Below are 18,967 nucleotides of genomic sequence, written 5' to 3'. Positions count from 1 at the left end.
GTTATAGACTGCTCTTTGTGTATGGTGTTTCTCAGTCGGCAAATGACCTCGCTTGTCTTTTACCGAGCACCGTAGCGCTTTGCTTTTACGACGCATGCGCGTTTTCGACACTACGGAAGGCAAGCCGTGACGCGATGAGAGTCACGAGTACAAATAAATTGAAGTTTTAAAAGCGTCAACAAAAGGACGTGGCGAACTAAACTCCGGCAAGTTGCTGGCGATCCGTCAGAAAAGCAATGGACCCGCTTCAGTGGTAAGACACAACTGAATCTGAGAAACGGATGAAGAAAGCATGTGAAATTTTAGCCATTGTTAGCATACTGACGAGTCGCACAGGTGGATTAGTTTCTTCAGGGACTTGAACAAATTCTAACACGGACCGAGACAGCAAATGAATAATAAAAAAAAGATATTGTTGTGTTCTATTCTTGTATTTACCCTGGTGTCTTCCGATTTGCTCAAAGGAAGGATTTAACATTTAATAACACGTTTTGTTATTGTAGTCCGGAGTCACGATGTTTATTTCCTAATTTCTGCAATAGCAAAGTGAAAACAACAACCAAATTAAAAAATAAAAATACAGTGAATCCAATATCCCCAAGCGTTTGAGTTGTGTATTTCTTGAAAAAGTTTTTTTTATTATTATTCATTACTCTGCTTTCTGTTTTATACATCAAGTGACATTTGACAGACTCGTATTGTCAAGAATGATTAAAATGTCGTGAAAGGAAATGTTAAACACAAAGACAAGTTAATTAACGTGCCAATTGTCCTCATCATTTGTGGAAAATAATAACACAGTTTGTCATTGCAGTCTGAATGTAGAGGCGGAAGAAACCAGATGTGGTCATGACAATGGTGAAGTTTCCAACAACAACAGTTGCGGCAAGGTGACGTCACCTCCGCGTCTCACCTACGGTCTGTCTATTTGTGTCTATACGTCTTGTCACGTGACTGTGTGTGCAGACGGTGAGTCCAGGTCCGGGGGAACATCCTCTCCAGTATAACTACACATTCTGGTACAGCCGAAGATCGCCGAGTCGTCCCGCGAGCACGCAGAATTACGAGCAAAACATTAGACGGATTGGCACTGTGTCATCGGTACGCACACACACACACACACACACACACACACACACACACACACACACACACACACACACACACACACACACACACACACACACACACAAACGCGCTCGCCTCTCTGGATTTCCAGAGTTCAAAAGTTTTGTGTGACCAGGTGGAGCAGTTCTGGAAGTTCTACAGTCATCTGGTGCATCCAGGAGACCTGAGTGGACCCAGCGACTTCCACTTGTTCAAGGAGGGCATCAAACCGATGTGGGAGGTATGGAGGCTGGCGTGATGATATTGGAAAGCAAAGACTGACCTCACAGTCCTTGTCTTCCTTTCAGGACGAGTGCAACCGCAGCGGGGGCAAGTGGATCATTCGGCTGCGGAAAGGGCTCGCAAGCCGATTCTGGGAGAACATGATTCTCGCCATGGTGGGGGAGCAGTTCATGGTGGGGGAGGAAATTTGCGGCGCCGTCGTATCGATACGCTTCCAGGTATGAAAATAAGATTGGAATTCTGCCTTTGTCTAATTGCAGTTTCTGTGATTAGAGGACGTGGATGTTTTGGATGATTAACACCCATTTCATTATGAAATTAGTCGACAACAATTTTGAGCATCAATCGTTTTTCACGACCTCATTGCAATTCGTATTGTTCTAATCAGCACAATTCCAGCTTTGTTTTCCTCCAAATGTGGAGAACTTTTGTTTGGGTGGTATGCTGTGAATTGAAAAAATATATATAAAATTTGTCTTGTGGCTGAATATCGGTATTTAGATATAATGTCAGCAAATCATTGATATGAGTTCCATTTTTACTCACAGCAGAAATATTATTTTGACGGCAGATTGAAGAAAGTAGACTGGAAGAAAACCTGTTTTGAATTAGGACCCGGTCTCTGGTCCCTGGTTAATTTGCACGCCGGCAGAAGAGTCCGTCCAAGCGAGTGCCACATGCGAAAAGAAACGTTTGTGTGTGTGTCAGGAGGACTTCCTTTCAATCTGGAACAGGACGTCCAGCGATCAAACCACAACCTCCAGAATCCGAGACACTTTGAGACGGGTTCTCAACCTTCCCGCCAGCACCATCATGGAGTACAAGACCCACAACGACAGCCTCAGGTATGAACGCAAGCACAAACACTTTTGCCAGATCGGTTATGTGGAAGTTGTTGAGATTTGAACTTCACATTGTGCTTTGTTGTAGGGACAACTCCAGCTTCAGAAACATGAAGATGTCCCACTGACGCTTGGGAGTGGAATGTTTGTCGTTACGTCCTTTGTCTTGAGTTCTTCGAGGTTACCTTGCAGCGGATTATGTTTTTTGTGTTTGAGTGTTGGCACAGGGTACCGATTAAACCCAGTGGAAGTCATTGAACTGGTTGCTGTCTTTTTTTTTTTTTGCCTTTCACTTTTGATTCTGTAAATGAGAACAGCGCTTATCTGACGCTCTTCCAGACCTTGGCTAATCCCATCTCTATTCTTGGCTGCAGACCAGCTGTGACAGTAGAACTAATCCAGATCTGGATTATTAGATTGGCTCTCAATGGCAAAGCACCACACTCAGTGAAATTTGGTTCCAGAATTAAACTAATCTCAAGTTGACTTCTCATCTGCTGTATCAGATTCCCAACCACTTTGCATCAGGTCTGCTTTGGGAAATGATTCACTTACACATCCCAAAATGTTCTATTTTCTACAAAATGGTGCCTCTTTGATATTCGAACCATCCCTGTATAGAGACAATTTAACGAACTTCCACTAGAGGGCAGCAAAGACACAATCGGTCTATCCGCGCACAACGGTGACTTGCATGGTGGCCATCAAAGCCAGAGGTGTGAAAAGATTGTGGCACAATCTGTACAGATATTTAAAAAAAACACTGTACGATGTGGTTCAACTCAGTCAAAAGTTTGAATATATTGCTTTTTTTTTTTTTCTTACATTTTGTCAAAGAGCTAACTTTACTTCCCGTAGTTTTTCCGAATAGTTTGAACTAAACAAGTAACAAAGAAAGCTAAATTAGTTCATGCTAACTCATTTCATCCCAAATCATTAATCATCTAATATTTTTGCTTTTCTGGCCTCTGTTGGACTAGCTCACCTTGCACTCTCGCCTGCACACACGCACACACACACACACACCGCCTTCAAGCTCTCATTAGATGTCACTTGAAGGCAAACGAGATTAAAGTCAAAGCCTCTTTCTCACGCTGGCAGGCTCCTTGCACCTGACTCAGCGTCAGTTTGCTGGCTTTTCTGTGGGCAAATGAAGCTCGGAGACAAAAGTAAGTCGCGCTTCCTTGACTTCATTTACTCATTGCTGAGAATTTATTTTTCGATTGTAAAATGTCAAGTGCATTTGATAGAAGGAGATCATTAGCGCTGGTTCAGTTACGTTAATTTTGTGACATCAGATGTTGAATATTACGTATTTTATTTTTGTATTCAGTAGAATCCAATAGATGGATCACAGATTGGACTCTGATATCCACTAGAAGTTGTCTCTTTTAGCCATGATGCCCTTGTTTTGTATATTTTCATAGCAGCAAGAGCTAGTTGAATCCTTTTAATGTAGTTGTGCAAGAATTTGGCGGAAACTACTTTTGCCACATCATTTTGACGGTCACGTGTTGAGTGTGACATTTGCTGCTTGCTTGACTGCCCTGGTGAGGTGTTTAATCCTGTAAAGATGCCAAGTAAAAATATCCCTGAAACCTGGATTAGACACGTGCACGCACGCACGTGGACACACACACGCATGGACCCCCCCCCCCCCTTCTTTTGTGTTAAACTGGGTCTTTGGGGTTCTGCCTTCCAGAGTGAGGATGCTGCTGCCCAGGTGGTTGCTGGGTCTGTGTTTGTGGTGGCTGAGTGTTGCAGAAGTATGGAGCGCTACCTTCAAGTTGGCACTCATTGGTCCCTGGTCCTGCGATCCGATGTTCTCCAGGGCAATGCCAACAGCGGCGGCCAACTTGGCGCTCTCAAGGTTACGAGTTGACCGCAGCCTAAGCCGGGGCTATTGGTATGATGTCAAACTGTTGGATGAGGAATGTTCCACTTCTAAAGGTGTGTAAAATTGGGGGGGGGGGTTGTATTGTACAAAAGTTAGCATACGAGCAGAAATGTTGACACGCCGCTGGCTGTAAATTGGAAGCTTTAATAGAACTCGGTGACATGGAAGGTTACGGTCACGCCTACGTGGGACCTTTTAATCCTGCCCTATGCCACGCTGCCTCTTTATTGGCTCAACACTGGGAGGCGGGGCTTGCGTCGCCCGGCTGCCTGGATGCCGACTGGCCCAACCTGCCACCCATCCCTCGCCCCAGCGCGGTCCTGTTCGCCGTGCTCCGGTTCTTCCACTGGGCGCACGTTGGCGTCATCTCGGGTTCGGAATATTTTTAATTTGTCACGAATCTTGAAAGTTCGCTCACGGACCGGCTTGTCTTCTGTTCCCTTCTCAGCTCCCGTTGACATTTGGAGGAGCACCGGAGAAGGAGTTGCCGCCTCACTCAGGGCTCTCGGCCTACCGGTGGGCCCCGTTGTCACCATGGAAACTAACGCCAAGGAGGGTGCTCGGGATGCACTTCAAGCAATCCGAAATGCGGACAAGGTCAAAGGTAAGCATAGCTTTTTCCTGTGGCTAAGGAAGGCTCAGGTGTGTTTTTTTCTCACGCCACTTAAACATCTTTGACTTTGTTGGGGGACATCTTGGAGCTTAAAACAAAAAAAATTCTATCTGACTGCAGCATCCTTTTTTTCTTCTTTTTTTTAATCAGTTGTGATCTTGTGCATGACGTCTGTCCTCATTGGTGGGGAGGATCAGCGAAAGGTCCTCTTGGCCGCTCTGGACATGGGCATGGTGTCTGCCGGCTACGTCTTTATTCCATATGACGCCCTGTTGTACGCGCTGCCCTACCAGGTATCGGATCAGCACGAGAAATCAAACCTTTATTAGAATGACTCCAAACCTTTGGTTGACAGAATTATTTCTGCAACAATTGATGATATTTAAGCGCTGACTGCATTATTTTGCTCCCTCATTGAAGGAGACAACCTTCCCCCAGCTGACCAACAGCACCCAACTTCGTCATGCCTACAGCGCCGTTCTGACTGTCACCATGGCGTCGGATCAGAATTTCTACAAAGCATTTCGCCAGGCCCAAATGAACAGAGAGATCCGATCGGCCGTGGCAGCTACAGAGGTACCGAAATGATCAGCGCGAATATCCCTCGATAAATGTTAACTGACACGGTATTCTTTTTTTTCTCAACAGGTGTCTCCGCTTTTCGGAACCATCTTCAACATGGTTTACTTCGTGGCCAAGGCCGTGGAGGAACGTCGTCAGGCGGGCGGCGGGCGATGGGTGACGGGCGGTCAGTTGGCCCGCTCGGACGGGGGATTCGACTTTCAGGGATTCAACCAGGTCGGTGCTTGGTCCAAATCCACGTCGTTCCCAGTTCATAACACGCCGCTTGGGGCGCCGCCAGGTGTTGTACGGCGGCAGCGACGGCCTCGGGATGCAGGCGGGCTACGTGGTGCTGGACTGCAACGGCGACAAACTTATGCCCACGCACACGCTCGCTCCAAAGTCCACCATCGGGCCGGTCGGAACTCTCTTGCCGCTGAGGCGCTCCTTCAGCTTCCCAGGAGGGAGACCGCCCAGCGCCAGCTTCTGTTGGTTCGATCCTGATGAGGCTTGCAAAGGTGCGCTAAAGACAAATGCGCCCACCAAATTTTTCCGTTTTGTGTACGTCGTGCGATTTCATTTTTGTCCGTAGACACGGACGCTGTGACGGGATTCTTTCTCTTAATTGTCTGCGTTCTGCTTGGAGCCATTTTCTTTTGGTTCAGGTAAGGAGTCATACTTTGAGTATTTGTATGAAAATAAAAAATAAACACTTCTAGGTTGTAATTATAGAACAATCAAATTAAAAAAAAACAAATATGACACTTTCACAGGAAATGGAGGGGAGCGGAGAACACCTCCAAACTCATTCTGACGCTGGATGACATAGTCTTCATCGACACTCAAGTCAGCAGAAAGGTTGGACATTTTCACAAGTTCTAGTTCAGTCGAGTCGGGGAACTCATCTCGGCATCATGGTGTCGTGATTCCGTAGAAGCTAAACGACGAATCGATCATGAGGAGTCTTCTGGAAATCAAAACGCCGTTCCGCTCCATCGCCAGAAGTTACATACTGACCACACCCGAGAGCTCCAATATCGGAATCCTGGAGGTACGCTGGCGCTTTGCCCGGAAGCGTCCGCTCGCATTTACTTCCTAGTTCTGCTCTTCGCTCAGGGAGACTGGGTTTGGCTCAAGAAGTTCCCGGTGACGGGGACCACGACAGCTGTCAGTCAACGCACACAGAGGCTTTTCACCCAGGTATGGAAGCGATGTGTGGCAGGACTCTGCCAGGTTTCAGAATTTCTGTGTTTCCAGTTAAGGGACATGAGACACGAAAACCTGAATCTCTACTTGGGCCTCTTTGTGGACTCGGGAATCTTTGCCATCGTGGTGGAGCACTGTCCTCGCGGCAGCCTGGCGGACCTTTTAGCCGACGGTGACATGAGGTTGGATTGGATGTTCAAGTCGTCCCTCCTGATGGACCTCATCAAGGTGCCAACACGAAGTCAAGTTCAATGGGAATGGGCAGCTGATCGGAATCGTCTGCTGTGTTTCAGGGGATGAAGCATCTTCATCTGCGGGGTTTAAGTCACGGACGTCTCAAATCCACAAACTGTCTGGTTGACGGGCGTTTTGTGTTGAAGATCACGGATTACGGAATTCCAATGATCCTTCAGTCGGAGAGCCTCAACACTGTTGAAGACTCGCAGGGTGAGGACGACGAGCGTCCGTCTTCTTACCTGCTTCGGCTTTTCCATTTTTCATCTTCTAGCCTGATTCCTAAAATCTTTTTTTTTTTGCAGAACTGTTGTGGACGGCACCTGAGCTCTTGAGGTGTCCCGTCAGAGGAGGCACCATGGCCGGGGACGTGTTCAGCTTCTCCATCATCATACAAGAAGTCATATCGCGAACTCCCCCCTACGCCATGATGGACATGCCTGCCCTTGGTGAGAACGGCCTCCCGTGTGCGTGTGTCACCGCTGACTCAGATCGCTCGTCTTCCGCCAGACATCGTGGAGCGGTTGAAGCAACCGCCGCCTCTCTGCCGGCCCGTCATTTCTGTGGACGAAGCGCCGGCCGAATGTCTCACGCTGATGAACGAATGTTGGAACGAAGACCCAGCCAAGAGGCCGAACTTTGATGAGATCTTCAAGCAGGTGAAGAGATCGCACCGTGCTCTTTCGTTGAACCGGCCAATCAGATCTTGAAAATTTGAAGTCCACTTCTTAGTTTTCATGTTGTCGCAGTTTCGGGGCATCAACAGAGGGAAGAAAGCGAACATCATTGACTCCATGCTTCGGATGCTGGAGCAATACAGTTCCAACCTGGAAGATCTGATCCGAGAAAGAACCGATGAACTGGAGGTGGAGAGAAACAAGACGGATAAGCTAGTGGGACAACTGCTGCCCAAGTGAGACATACATTGTTGAGCGCGGAAATGGTGGATTTCTTTACTCCAACAAGCGTTTCAGGTCGGTGGCTCAGTCTCTGAAGAAAGGGAAGCCGGTTCGACCGGAGCATTACTCGGACTGCACTCTCTACTTCAGTGACATCGTCGGATTCACGACCATCTCGGCTCTCAGCGAACCCATCGAGGTGCAAGCCGTTACCATGTGCGACCCCTCAGCACATATTAAAAACATCATTGATCGTTTAGGTGGTGGACCTGCTCAATGACCTCTATACCATGTTTGATGCCATCATCGCGTCTCATGATGTCTACAAGGTAGGACTCAACTCCAGCAAGAAGGATTTGAAAAACGAAATATTTCTGCTTTACATCAGCAGATTTTTGGTCTTGTCTGTGTTCAGGTGGAAACGATCGGCGACGCCTACATGGTGGCGTCCGGCGTTCCCAACCGGAACGGCAATCAACACGCAGCCGAGGTGTCCAACATGTCGCTGGACATCTTGCACTCCATCGGAACGTTTAAGATCAAGCACATGCCTGAGATTAAAGTCAAGATAAGAATTGGACTCCACTCTGGTAAGAAAAAAAAAGTGTGTGTGTGTGTGTGTGAGACAATTCACATCATTTATTAGTCTGGAACTTTACATCATTCAGTTTAAAAAAAGACTTTGCATTTTGTATACTTCATATATATGCCAGATGTACCTTTTACATTTTGTATTTTATTTAACTGAATGTCATGAATTAAACAAATAAAACGTGTCCTTAGGTGCAGTTGTAGCAGGCGTGGTGGGTCTCACCATGCCCAGGTACTGCCTGTTCGGCGATACTGTGACCACCGCTTCACAGATGGAAGCCTCCGGACTTCGTATGTGCAAAAATCCAATTTTTGGCAAATGTTGTGTAGTGTGCCAAAGAAAACATAAGCAAAACATTGTTATTTTTTTACGTTTGTTTTGCAGCATACAGAATCCACATCAGTCTGAGCACGGTCAAGGTCCTGACAAGCCTCAAACTGGGTTACCACATGGAAACCAGAAAAGCTCAGGTGCGCATTGTCTCTCGTCTGTTCGTTTAAAATCGGACTATGTTGGTTATCATACATACTATTTTTTTTTTTTTAGAATAATCCTATACAGTCAAATGTTTTTAAAAAAAGACTATAAACAAAAAGAACTTTAGTACACACCCATGGTTAAAAATGCCTTTCTTTACAACTCACCTTCTCATCATCACCTGTCAATCAATCGTGTCATAGAATACCGTCAAAATTTAACTAATTTATTGTCCTAAAAAAGATTTTAGGACAATAAATTAAATGGTTTTTTTTTTGTTGTTTTTTAAATCCGGATATCATACGGAGGCCGCCATTACAGATGGGCTTTCTTCTCTGCTGTTCACTTCAAACACGCTCCATACGAACACAATGCTCTGGTATCAGACGCTTGCTAGATCACCTGCTCGTTTGCTGTCACAGTGTACCCTACACAAATCCGAAACATTTCTTTGCTATCGAGTTTGCGCAGTGATACTGACCGGCAGAATAACATCCGGTTGTTCCCAAAGATTATCTTTTTTCTGAAATAATTTTACATTTACGGACTTAAGTAGGAGTCAAAATTTGGGCGCCATTTTTAGGGTGCGTATTATACATGGGGGCGCATTATACATGGAAAAAAACGGTAAAACTGTCTTTAAAAAATGCAATAGATCATATTGGGGGGAAAAAAAAGAACATTTTCTTCAGATTGTATGTCATCTAGCATCAGGATTTGTTTAGGATACAAGCACCATACATCCATTTTTCAAAGAAGCACTTTATCTACAGTCTAATTGTGAAAAAATACTTTAGGACATCTGTTTTCTTAGGTGAAAGGTTCCGAGGACACATTTTGGCTGGTGGGACGTGACGGTTTCAGTAAACCTCTGCCTGTTCCTCCGGACCTCCAGGGGGGGTAAGGATGGACACGTGACACTCTTTAGCAGTTGTTGAATAAGTTCACTGAAGTTACTGTGTGTGTTCCAGGGCCAGTAACCATGGAATCAGCCTCGATGAAATCCCGGTCGAGAGAAGACAGAAGTTTCTGGACCGACAGAAGAAAATAAAGAAATAGACATTGCCAATGGGTGCACACATTCGAGAACTCGCACACACACGCGCACACGCGCGCACACGCGCACACACACACACACATGCACACACACACTACCTCTGAGTCTGCTTTTGAATAATTTAGTGTAAATAAAGAAAAATGTGTTTTTTTTAAGGTGAAAAAAAATAAAACCAAAAATAAATGTGGAAATTGTACTTTTTGGAGTATCCCTCAGGTGAACGCTCAACCTTTCGGCCAAAATTACCTTAACCCTATTTCAAAACCTAGTTTGAAACTAGTTTTAAACCCTACTTCCAAACCCTAACCCGTGTTTAAAACTCTAGTTTGAAACCAGTGACGTGCTGTGAGGTTCATGACTTGGGAGGCACTGACCCCCACTTTCTGATTGGCTGTTTGATCTGTGACGTCATTCGGACACTCCATTAGGTACACCGCCATTTTCAGGTGTACCTAATCACAGGCCACTTCATTAGGGAAAAATCATGGTCAAAGCTTAACTGAAAGTGAAAAGTGCCACACCCGCCCTCACCCCCACTTTCTGATTGGCTGTTGGATCTGTGATGTCACTCGGACACCCCATTAGGTACACCGCCATTTTCAGGTGTACCTAATAACAGGGCATTTTATTAGGGAAATATCAGAGTCAAAGGTCACAGGTGTCAAGCTCTAGTCCTCGGGGCCGCATTCCAACATGTTTTCCAAGTTACCCTCGTTAAGCGCACCTGCGTGAAAAGTTTTTGGTCACTTTCACGTTCTGCAGGAGCTAAAACTTTTCACGCAGGTGCACTTAACGAGCAAATCACACAGACACTCCATTAGGTACACCGCCATTTTCAAGTGTGCCTAATAACAGGCCACTTTATTAGGGAAATATCATGGTCAAAGGTCACAGGCGTCAAGCTCTAGTCCTCAGGACCGCATTCCAACATGTTTTCCAAGTTACCCAGGCCAGTTCATTAGGGAAAAATCATGGCCAGCGCTTAACTGAAAGTGCCACACCCGCCCTCACCCCCACTCTCTGATTGGCTGTTTGATCTGTGACGTCATTCGGACACTCTATTAGGTACATAGCTATTTTCAGGTTCGTTCGCGAAGATTCACGAGTGACAGACAGCGTTGCTGCTATGCCAGGCGACACACGTTATGCCGACAATGATGTTTTAATTTTGTATTTGTTGGATTGTAATTGATGTTATTATACCGAATGTGATTGTGTTTGAAATCTAATGTCAGCAGTCTTCACACATAAAAACACTCAAACCCTAGTTGCAAACCCTAACCCCGGTTTGAAACCCTAACAGTAATTTGAAAGCCAAGCTCCAAACTCTAACCCTAGTTCAAAACCCTAACTGTAGTTTGAAACCTGAACTTCTCCAACACACCTAATTCAGCAGCTAATCTGTAAAATATTTGAAAACGCAAAATGATGCCTCCCCCTGCCTGGCCTGGTTTAAAATCCTAATATGAAAGCACCATTTTGTTGCAGTGCAGTTCTCCAGGGTATTTACATTTGAAATTGAACAGAATGAGCTTGTCTCCAACACGTGAACAAAACATTACAAACAACTTTATTTGCGTATACACTTAGATAGTTGTCAACATTTCTCATTAACATACAAAACCGTGTCATGAATCGACATGTCAACATAATCAAAGACAATGACGGTATACTAGCGGTGCTTACATGTAGTCCTGAAATTGGCACTTTAAGGGATAGCAATAAAATTAGCACAAAAGAATGACAGATGAAAAGGACGAGTTCCATTTACAAAAGGTCGGTGTCGTTTGATGTAGTCGTTGTTCCTGCCCTTCAGACTAATCCATATTCATCACTGAGAAACACGTTTAAAAGTTGCCGATGGCCTTCTGGAGCTCCTCTCTGATGGCGTTGAGCTCAACTACGCCGTCATTCAGCACGTTGGCTGCCTCTTTGATACGAGCCACCACTTCCTTCTTGAAGGCTCTTTTCAAGTTCTTGTTGTCCCTGAAGTACTTGTCCATGCCGCCTTGAAGTCCTTGAAGCAGCTGTAAGATGGCGTCCGTCACATCCATGGCTCGCAAGACGGGCGAGTCCACCAAGCTGATCATCTGCACCGCCTTGCGCACCTCCCAGTCCTCAGAATAATGCTGCGTGCCGGAGCGGAGGAAAGGATGACCGCGAAGTTTATACAAGCCGTGGTTGACAAAGTGAAGGATCTCGGCCAAGATGCGAAAGTCCGACTCGTACTCCTGCAGCACCGCCTCCACCTGAAAACCGACAGATGACGCCAGATGGGAAGCGGCTGTAGATGGAGGACATGGAATAAATGCTTGAAGGTAGTCCCCGTTGCGCTTACCTTCTTGCGCTCCTGCATGTGGTTGACGTTATCCGAGATGGTGGCAGAGGCGGAAGTGATCCCTCCGGCGGTGGCCACACCTACCCCGACTGCCGTGACAATGAGCGAGGCGCCAAAGGTGAACGGGGCCAGGGCCAGGCCGGCGATGGCTGTCACGCCCCCGACGGCCGCCGTGGTGCTGCCCGTGATACCGGCCGCTTTGGCTTTCTGGTGGAATGTGTTGAGGTGGTCGGCGAGGGCGTGGAGCTTCATCACGTGCTGCCAGAAGATCTCGGCGCGTTCCGTGAAAATCTTGTTGAACACGCGCAGGCCTCGGTTCACCTTGTCGGCCAAAACGGTGAAGGACCTGCCGGACGAAAAGATTTGTGAGCTGCCGAGTCGCGGAGATGACCAGGCCCCCGGTGGGAGCGTTTTGAAGCGCCTACTGGGATTCGTCAGGCTGTTTGGTGTCTTCGTCCGATGGCACCTCATCCCACTCTGGAAGAGAACAGATGGAAGGTGGGGGGGGGGAACTAAACAAAAAAAACGAGCAGAGGTTTTGTGGGAAGGGTCTGGGTTTTGGAACTCACTTTTTACCGTGTGCCACCACTCCATCAAGCTGTCCGTGTCCTGAGACAAAAGAAATACGGTGAGACAACCACATTGCCACATATGAGACGAGACCAAAAAAAAAAAAAAAAAAAAGCAACACGCTGACCCCGTCGCCTTCGCCCTCGCCGTCCTCCAGTCCCGCCGCCATGCGCTCATCTTTCTGTGCCGCCAACCACTCGGCCTGGACCAAAACGAACAGAAAGAAAGTTGGTCACCGAACATGCGCTGCGCAATAAAATTCCCTTTGCTCAGCAAGCAATCATAACTCGGCTGCAACGTAATTACCGCGTGACAGACGATTGGCGCTATGTTGCCCTGCCAGTTGGCAGAGAAGGAAAACAAATACCGATTTCTCACGTGTTTACATTCCACGCGCTGCACTTATATTTCTCCAAGTTTTGAAATGGTGTCACCGGATGAACGGCGCAACTGACCTGCGCTGCCTCAGACAGGTGGTTGACTGCCACATCCTCGACCGGGCCTTCCCACGCTTTGTTCTGCCAAGAGACACAATTAGAATCACACGTGATTGAAAACAACAAAAGCCTAGATTATGCCCCAGGTTGCTCACCTTTGATTTGTGCTTTCGGAAGACTTTGTGCTTCCCCTTTTTCTGCTGTGGAAGAGTAAATTAAAAAAAGAAAAGAAAAAAAAAAAAAGAAAAAAAAAAGTCCGTTACCCGTTTGGGAAGGCCCAGCTCATCCTGTCTGTAGTTGTAGTCCACGACGGGATCCCCGTGTTGTCTTCCGCTTAAGGAGACGTCGTCCTCATCTGTCCAGTTGCCCGCCTGCTGAGATGGAGGGGGGAAAAAAAATTTAAAAAAATGGATGACTTTGCTCGATAACAAACATCAAATCCAAATCCTACCCAGGACGCCTGCGCGACAGCAGCATCGCCAAATGCCAACGGCTCGCCCGATGCAGGTGAACTGTAGCTGGGCTTTGATTTACGCGGCAACGGGACCGGGGCCTTGAACTTCTTTTTCTAAAAAAAAAAAAGCAGAGACATCCTAACATGAAATCTCAGAAACAAAGACGACGGCGAGAAATCTTTCAAACGAGGCAACAAACCGCGGTGAAGTCATCCGTCGCATTCGGTGCTTCGTAATCCAGCTGCTCTGCTGGGAATCGGTTTTGTTTGGAAAGAAAGGCAGGCACCTCCTCCTTGTACAAAAAAAAAAAAAAAAGGATGTCGCACTGTATTTCAGTCCTAAACAACAATGCAGCTAAAAAAACAATATCTACTACCTGGTTGTTGGAAGGCAGACTTTTTATCTCCTCCTCATCTTCAAAGTTGTGCTCCTGAGAGAACATTCACTTTGTTTATTCCAGCAACCGTCACAAATGAGAGTTCATGCCAGTGTACCTGCCACATGTCCGCGCCACCAAAAAACGGATCTTCTCTGTCCTGGAGGATATCAAACCCACAAGGTTGTAGCTCACGTGAAACACACACTCATTTCCATGGGTACCTTTGAGTCCTTGCGGGGGGTGTACCCATATGCGCCCTGGGGCTGCTCTTCCAGAGAACGGCTAAATCCTTTTTGAGGGCCAAACTTCATCTTGAGCTTCTTTTTGCCTTTCTGAAGGGGAGACGGCACGTCAGCAACATGGATAAAGCTCGGGGAGGGGCTCGCGGATCGAAAAGACGTACGCTGCCGGAGTAGGTGTCGGCCACGTCCAGCTGCGCTCGCGCCGCCTCATCTTCCTCACCTTTATCAAACATGGCTTCCTAGCAAAGCCGTTTGAGAATGTCAGCGCCGATGAGATAGCCAAAGCAGGTGTGTGTCTGTGTGAGCGTTACCTGAGAGTGCCATTTCAGAGTGTATTCTTTCGTGTTCATCCTTTTCTTCAGGTCGTCGCCATCGTCCTGTCGGGGAGGAGCAAAGAGGTGAGCGCAGGTGACGTGATCACGGTCGTGTGGACGCTTACCTTGCTCGGATGGTGCTGGACGAGGCTGGTTGACGCCCGCCTGAGCAGTTGGTTGACTTTTGTCTTCAGAGGCTTTTTCTTCCGAGTCAAAACAGTGACCGGGGTCACACTTGGAAATCGAAAAACAAGATAGCAGGACGGCTACAAGAAAACTTACTTTGCCCTCAGACCAACTTTGCTCTCCATCTTCTCTCTTGACTGGTAAGTTCATCTCGTAAAAATTGTCCTGAGAGTGACAACCGCGAAATCAAAGGGCGCTCCTTGGAATAGATGCGAGCTGATTGCCGCCGGCCGAGTACCTTTGAGGCCTTCCCCTGAGAGGGTAAAGTCCAGCTCCGGCCGTCCTTCACATCATCAGGTAGTTTGTCCTAGCGAGGAACATCTTTGTAAGCGCGAGAACACAACTGATGTCTCAATTTGAGCAATTTGTTGTACCTTTGAGTTTCTTCTGGACACCAGCAAAAACTTCTTGTCCTTCCTCTGTCAAAGAATACCATGAGCTCTTCAGGAAATAATGAAGTCCTCTAGTACAGAAATCACCTTGACTTGCACTCCGGCGTCATCCTGAACGTCTCCTGTTGCTGCTTCCTCAGAGTCCATCTTGAGCTGAAAGGAGAACCTTGGCTCGCTTACTTCCTTTTTACTTTTCGCTGGCGACAAACTCACTTTGAGGGATTCGCGACGGAGTCGAAGTTTTCCCGACTGGGGAGACAAAAGGCAAACGTGGGCAGAGACGTGCAAAGCGACAAAAGCGCGCCAGCCGTCGGCTTACCGGTTTGAAGTCGGGAAGGAGTTGAGGACTGTCTTCTGGCCAGTCTTCTACGCACTTTTCCTGTTCGAGACATTGCAGCGTTGACAAAATAACTCAATCGCCCTTCCGATCGGAGCTCACCTGTCCAATCAGCAGGATGTCCTCAAAGACTTCAAAGTCCACTTTCTTGCCCTACAAGACACACAAAGTTGATCAACTCGATCCAGCAGATCCTGCCGAAGAACGAGCGAGGCACACCTGAGGCTCGCCTGCGGCACCGATGACCGAAACAGGGAGAGCTTTTGACGGTTTTGGAGGAGGCTTCGGTGGACCGCTGAGTTCGGGCTCCAACTGAAAAAGATTAATCACGGTCGAGGAAATGTCGCTGCGCCGACGGAGGCCAAGGCGCCTTACCACAAAGGCCGGCTTGGTGGACTTGTCCGGAACGGGGGGCTTCCCCAACTTGGGAGGTCTGGAACGAGGAAGCGGCTTTGGCGGGCGCCTGGTGAGCGTCAACTGTCAAGTCCAAGGGGACATTTAGAAAAAGGCAAGATAACGTCAACTCGCAATCGAGCAAAGGCTACGCACGTGCTTCGGCTCGGTCGGAGACGAGTCTGACGACACGCTCCGATTGCGGGCCTGACTGAAGGGGGTCGGCTGGAGGATTTTGTGTTTGCTTCCTTGAGGAGTGGTGAGCACAACGTCATGTCCCGCATCGGAATACTTGGATAGGAGCGCCCCTTCCGAGAGGTCCGATTTGGCCAACCCGCCGTCGCCAAGCGTTGTGAAAAAGTTCTTGCCGCCGTCGGGCGTCGTTGCACCAAACTGCTCGCTCGTGCTGCCGCCGTCACGGAATAGCTCCTTCGCTATTGGGCTCGAGACGTTTGAAGAAGGGGAGAACACATCCAGATCAGAACCAGATAATCCGGAATAAGACAGTTTGTCTCCATTTGCCTGAAACAAATGTGATGCGGTGCTCGAGGCAGAATAAAACGGATTCTCCGCTGGAGAGACAAACAGATCCTCCGGCGTGTTGGGAGAAGGCCGAAAGGGATCCGGTAAGACACCGCGAGGCTTATCCGAGACTTTTCCCGATGAAAGTGCCTCGAGGTTAAAATCCTCCGAGGAATCTTGCAAAAGGTCCTGCAAGCTCTTTGACTGCAAGCTCTTGAAGAAGTTCTCAGGAGGGCTTTCCGCTGAGCTCGGGGTTATGTTGCGATGTTGCTCGTCAGCAGGCCCGCTTGACAAAAAGCTGTTCGACATATAATGGAAGCTATTCTGGGTCAAGTCCTTCTGAGCTTCAGAAACTGTGACGACATTTCCTTGCCAATCCAAAGGGGAACGTTGGAATTCAGGCAGAGGAACAAAGTCGCCATAGCCTCGCGCTTGGTGCGACGCTTTCTGTCTATCATCCTCGACTCCGCCGTACTTGTTCTCGGATTCCTAAGGTGACCACCGCCAAAAAAAAAAAAAACATGAGCCATTGCCAAGAAACTGATAAAGTAGCAATGCGGCTGGTCCATACCATGTGATAGGAATAAAAGGGGTTAGTGCTGGCCACAGACTGTAAGCAATAAAAAAAGAAACATATTGAATTAGATCTGGTTGATTTTTTTTTCTTCCCCTCCAACGGGTCAGAAGGAGGGTGTGTGTGTGGGGGGGGGGGCAGGAACGTCACCTGAGGGTTCGACTGGTGTGCTCCATTCTGTAACGAACCAAATTTACACATTAACAGACGCGACAAACAAACTGGTTGTGCACGTCACAAAGTGTGGGAAAGGTGAAAAGCAGGAAAAGAAAAAAAAAAAGGGTGTGTTGCCATCAGGTGGAGACAGCAAACAATTTCGACCTCACCTGTGTCAGCTCATTGTCAGTGGTCACGTTCGCTGCGGCATCCTATAAAAAGAAAAAAAAGTTCAAGTCCCCCTACATTCCCAGCATTCAAACGCCATCATTGTAAAAGCTTCTCGGTTGCTTCTCCAGCCATCCAACTGGCTGGATTCCGAAGATGCCGCTATGACGGTCTGAGGAGGATGGACGAGATCATTCAAGTCCTGCGATCACGGAAAACGCAACGGCGGCAAATGGATAAATACCTGCTGCTGATTGATGGTTGAGCTTTGGGGGATTTTCTTGAGCATGTTTTGCAGCATCACAATACTCTGCAAGAACAAATACTCACTTAACAAGTAAATCACGTAAATTGGTCCGTTTATTTCTTATTAACTTTTGTCCATCTCGCTATGCCAGCTATTAATCGTGGCAATCTAACCTTTGCGTCCACTTGTAGCCATTCACACGACACAACAAATCAAAGCGAAACAAAATCATCACTTCAGTATTCATACTATTTTTTTCTGATGTATAATGGATGCCTTGGCTCAACAATAGTTAGAAACTTCCAATTTACTAACTCTACTGCAGTATTTTCCATACAAAACAGAACACAGCTGCCCTATAAAGCCGCTGCACTTTACACAGTGTTCAAATCAATAGAAAATGTTGTACTATTAATAGAAACCATGTGCCAGAGTCCTTAAAAAATAAATCAATGCTCTATAATAATATTACGCTAATTTAGGTAGTCTGGACAATAAGTACACAAAAAATAAAAAGAGCAAAGTTAGTTGAAATAAGTATACAAGTTTAGTGACGCTTGGGGAGCGCCAGTTTAAAAGTTGATGTCACATGATGACAGTGCAAAACATCCGCTTTCGGTGGCGTTTTTTTTTTTTTTTCTGGTCACAATTACATGGATGAAAACAAAGAAAGAAATCCAAATAAGATTTACGGGTCGTCTTTGGATGATGTCCTCCCGACCGCCCTTCACCCCCTCCTCGGGCTCCTAATTTGAACAACATTGAAAGTGGCTCAAATTCGAATAAAAGTAAGCAGGGCAATCTTTGCCACGTTGTGCTCAACTTACCGCGCTCATCATGGCACTCATGTTGCCTTTTTGCTCGCTCTTTGCCGCTTTCTACGAGTGTTTGTGCTCATTACTATCCAGCTGCTGAATGCACCTGTGTCAAGTCTCCATGTGAAGAGCGCAATATCCGCTACGCGACTTTCAGAATAAGAGTTAAATCGAGGAGGGGGGGGGGGTGACAAAAAGGATTCCTATCAGGCGCTAAAGTGCTCCTTAATTCATTCAGATTTAGAAGGTGACAGCATTAAGTTGAGGCAGCGTTTTTTTTTTTTTTTTTTTTACGTCTTTAGTTTCTGAGATGTCTTATTCCTGTCTCTGTCGTGCATGCTGCACATTAATGTTTAGTCATGCTTATCCGGTTTGTGTCTGAGTAAGTAGATGGTTTAAGTACACTTGACACATGTGTGCGTCCTCCTTGTATCAAGTGAGCAAGATGGAAGATCACAATGCAAACCGACCGGTTGTCCTCGCCCTGCTGCTCTTTCGTAACTACCCACCTACACCCTGACTTCAAATTAGATTAACTTCAACATAAAAACAAACTTAGGGTATGGGTCTAATGCATGGATGGGCTGGACGGGCATGACCAATGCTTAGGGGGACTGAGAAAATAATTTAGAAGTATATCTTAAATGTTAAATAAAATGTCGGCGGGGCTAAACTACAGACTCCTGCCCGAGCCCCGGTGGAGTGCTATCTCTG

At 46.9% G+C, this 18,967-nt stretch overlaps 3 protein-coding genes across 6 annotated transcripts; 2 read left to right on the top strand and 1 right to left on the bottom strand.

Annotated features, from left to right (window-relative positions):
• Nucleotides 1-65: 65 nt before the first annotated feature.
• Nucleotides 66-2,446, top strand: eif4e2rs1 (eukaryotic translation initiation factor 4E family member 2 related sequence 1). Its single transcript, XM_061294434.1, has 7 exons — nucleotides 66-253; nucleotides 815-890; nucleotides 967-1,101; nucleotides 1,244-1,348; nucleotides 1,416-1,568; nucleotides 2,059-2,195; nucleotides 2,281-2,446. Exons 1-7 carry the CDS (start codon nucleotides 237-239, stop codon nucleotides 2,318-2,320), a joined length of 663 nt encoding a protein of 220 aa, XP_061150418.1. The 5' UTR covers nucleotides 66-236; the 3' UTR covers nucleotides 2,321-2,446.
• A 1,454-nt stretch (nucleotides 2,447-3,900) lies between these two features.
• On the top strand, nucleotides 3,901-9,878 carry LOC133163718 (retinal guanylyl cyclase 2-like). The gene is made up of 23 exons (XM_061293908.1): nucleotides 3,901-4,142; nucleotides 4,231-4,461; nucleotides 4,538-4,693; nucleotides 4,853-4,995; nucleotides 5,123-5,278; nucleotides 5,351-5,500; nucleotides 5,565-5,788; nucleotides 5,860-5,928; nucleotides 6,037-6,121; nucleotides 6,198-6,314; nucleotides 6,380-6,463; nucleotides 6,521-6,697; nucleotides 6,763-6,916; nucleotides 7,009-7,152; nucleotides 7,214-7,362; nucleotides 7,453-7,616; nucleotides 7,678-7,801; nucleotides 7,863-7,931; nucleotides 8,018-8,192; nucleotides 8,386-8,484; nucleotides 8,579-8,664; nucleotides 9,486-9,571; nucleotides 9,643-9,878. The coding sequence occupies exons 1-23, from the start codon at nucleotides 3,902-3,904 to the stop codon at nucleotides 9,728-9,730; spliced, it is 3,171 nt and encodes a 1,056-aa protein (XP_061149892.1). The 5' UTR covers nucleotide 3,901; the 3' UTR covers nucleotides 9,731-9,878.
• A 1,403-nt stretch (nucleotides 9,879-11,281) lies between these two features.
• On the bottom strand, nucleotides 11,282-18,404 carry LOC133163669 (uncharacterized). Of its 4 annotated transcripts, none has more exons than XM_061293773.1 (32): nucleotides 18,266-18,404; nucleotides 18,131-18,184; nucleotides 17,436-17,501; nucleotides 17,194-17,235; nucleotides 17,018-17,044; nucleotides 16,865-16,903; nucleotides 15,928-16,782; nucleotides 15,754-15,855; nucleotides 15,598-15,690; nucleotides 15,481-15,531; nucleotides 15,361-15,420; nucleotides 15,255-15,290; nucleotides 15,129-15,194; nucleotides 15,024-15,068; nucleotides 14,888-14,956; nucleotides 14,746-14,814; nucleotides 14,589-14,666; nucleotides 14,461-14,526; nucleotides 14,311-14,388; nucleotides 14,129-14,239; nucleotides 14,023-14,064; nucleotides 13,905-13,958; nucleotides 13,728-13,820; nucleotides 13,525-13,641; nucleotides 13,337-13,447; nucleotides 13,229-13,273; nucleotides 13,092-13,154; nucleotides 12,764-12,838; nucleotides 12,636-12,675; nucleotides 12,492-12,543; nucleotides 12,067-12,412; nucleotides 11,282-11,977 (listed from the first exon to the last, which is right to left on the bottom strand). In XM_061293773.1, exons 1-32 carry the CDS (start codon nucleotides 18,284-18,286, stop codon nucleotides 11,576-11,578), a joined length of 3,468 nt encoding a protein of 1,155 aa, XP_061149757.1. In that variant the 5' UTR covers nucleotides 18,287-18,404; the 3' UTR covers nucleotides 11,282-11,575. The 4 variants fall into 4 exon arrangements, with proteins under 4 accessions (XP_061149757.1, XP_061149774.1, XP_061149766.1 ...); XM_061293790.1 differs by having other exon boundaries at nucleotides 13,229-13,270; XM_061293782.1 differs by having other exon boundaries at nucleotides 13,337-13,444.
• Nucleotides 18,405-18,967: the final 563 nt, after the last annotated feature.

Source organism: Syngnathus typhle, linkage group LG1 (assembly GCF_033458585.1).
Source record: "Syngnathus typhle isolate RoL2023-S1 ecotype Sweden linkage group LG1, RoL_Styp_1.0, whole genome shotgun sequence".
Taxonomy (NCBI): Eukaryota; Metazoa; Chordata; class Actinopteri; order Syngnathiformes; family Syngnathidae; genus Syngnathus; species Syngnathus typhle.
Note: the sequence above shows the minus strand (reverse complement) of the source record. Positions and strands in the feature narration are given on the sequence as shown.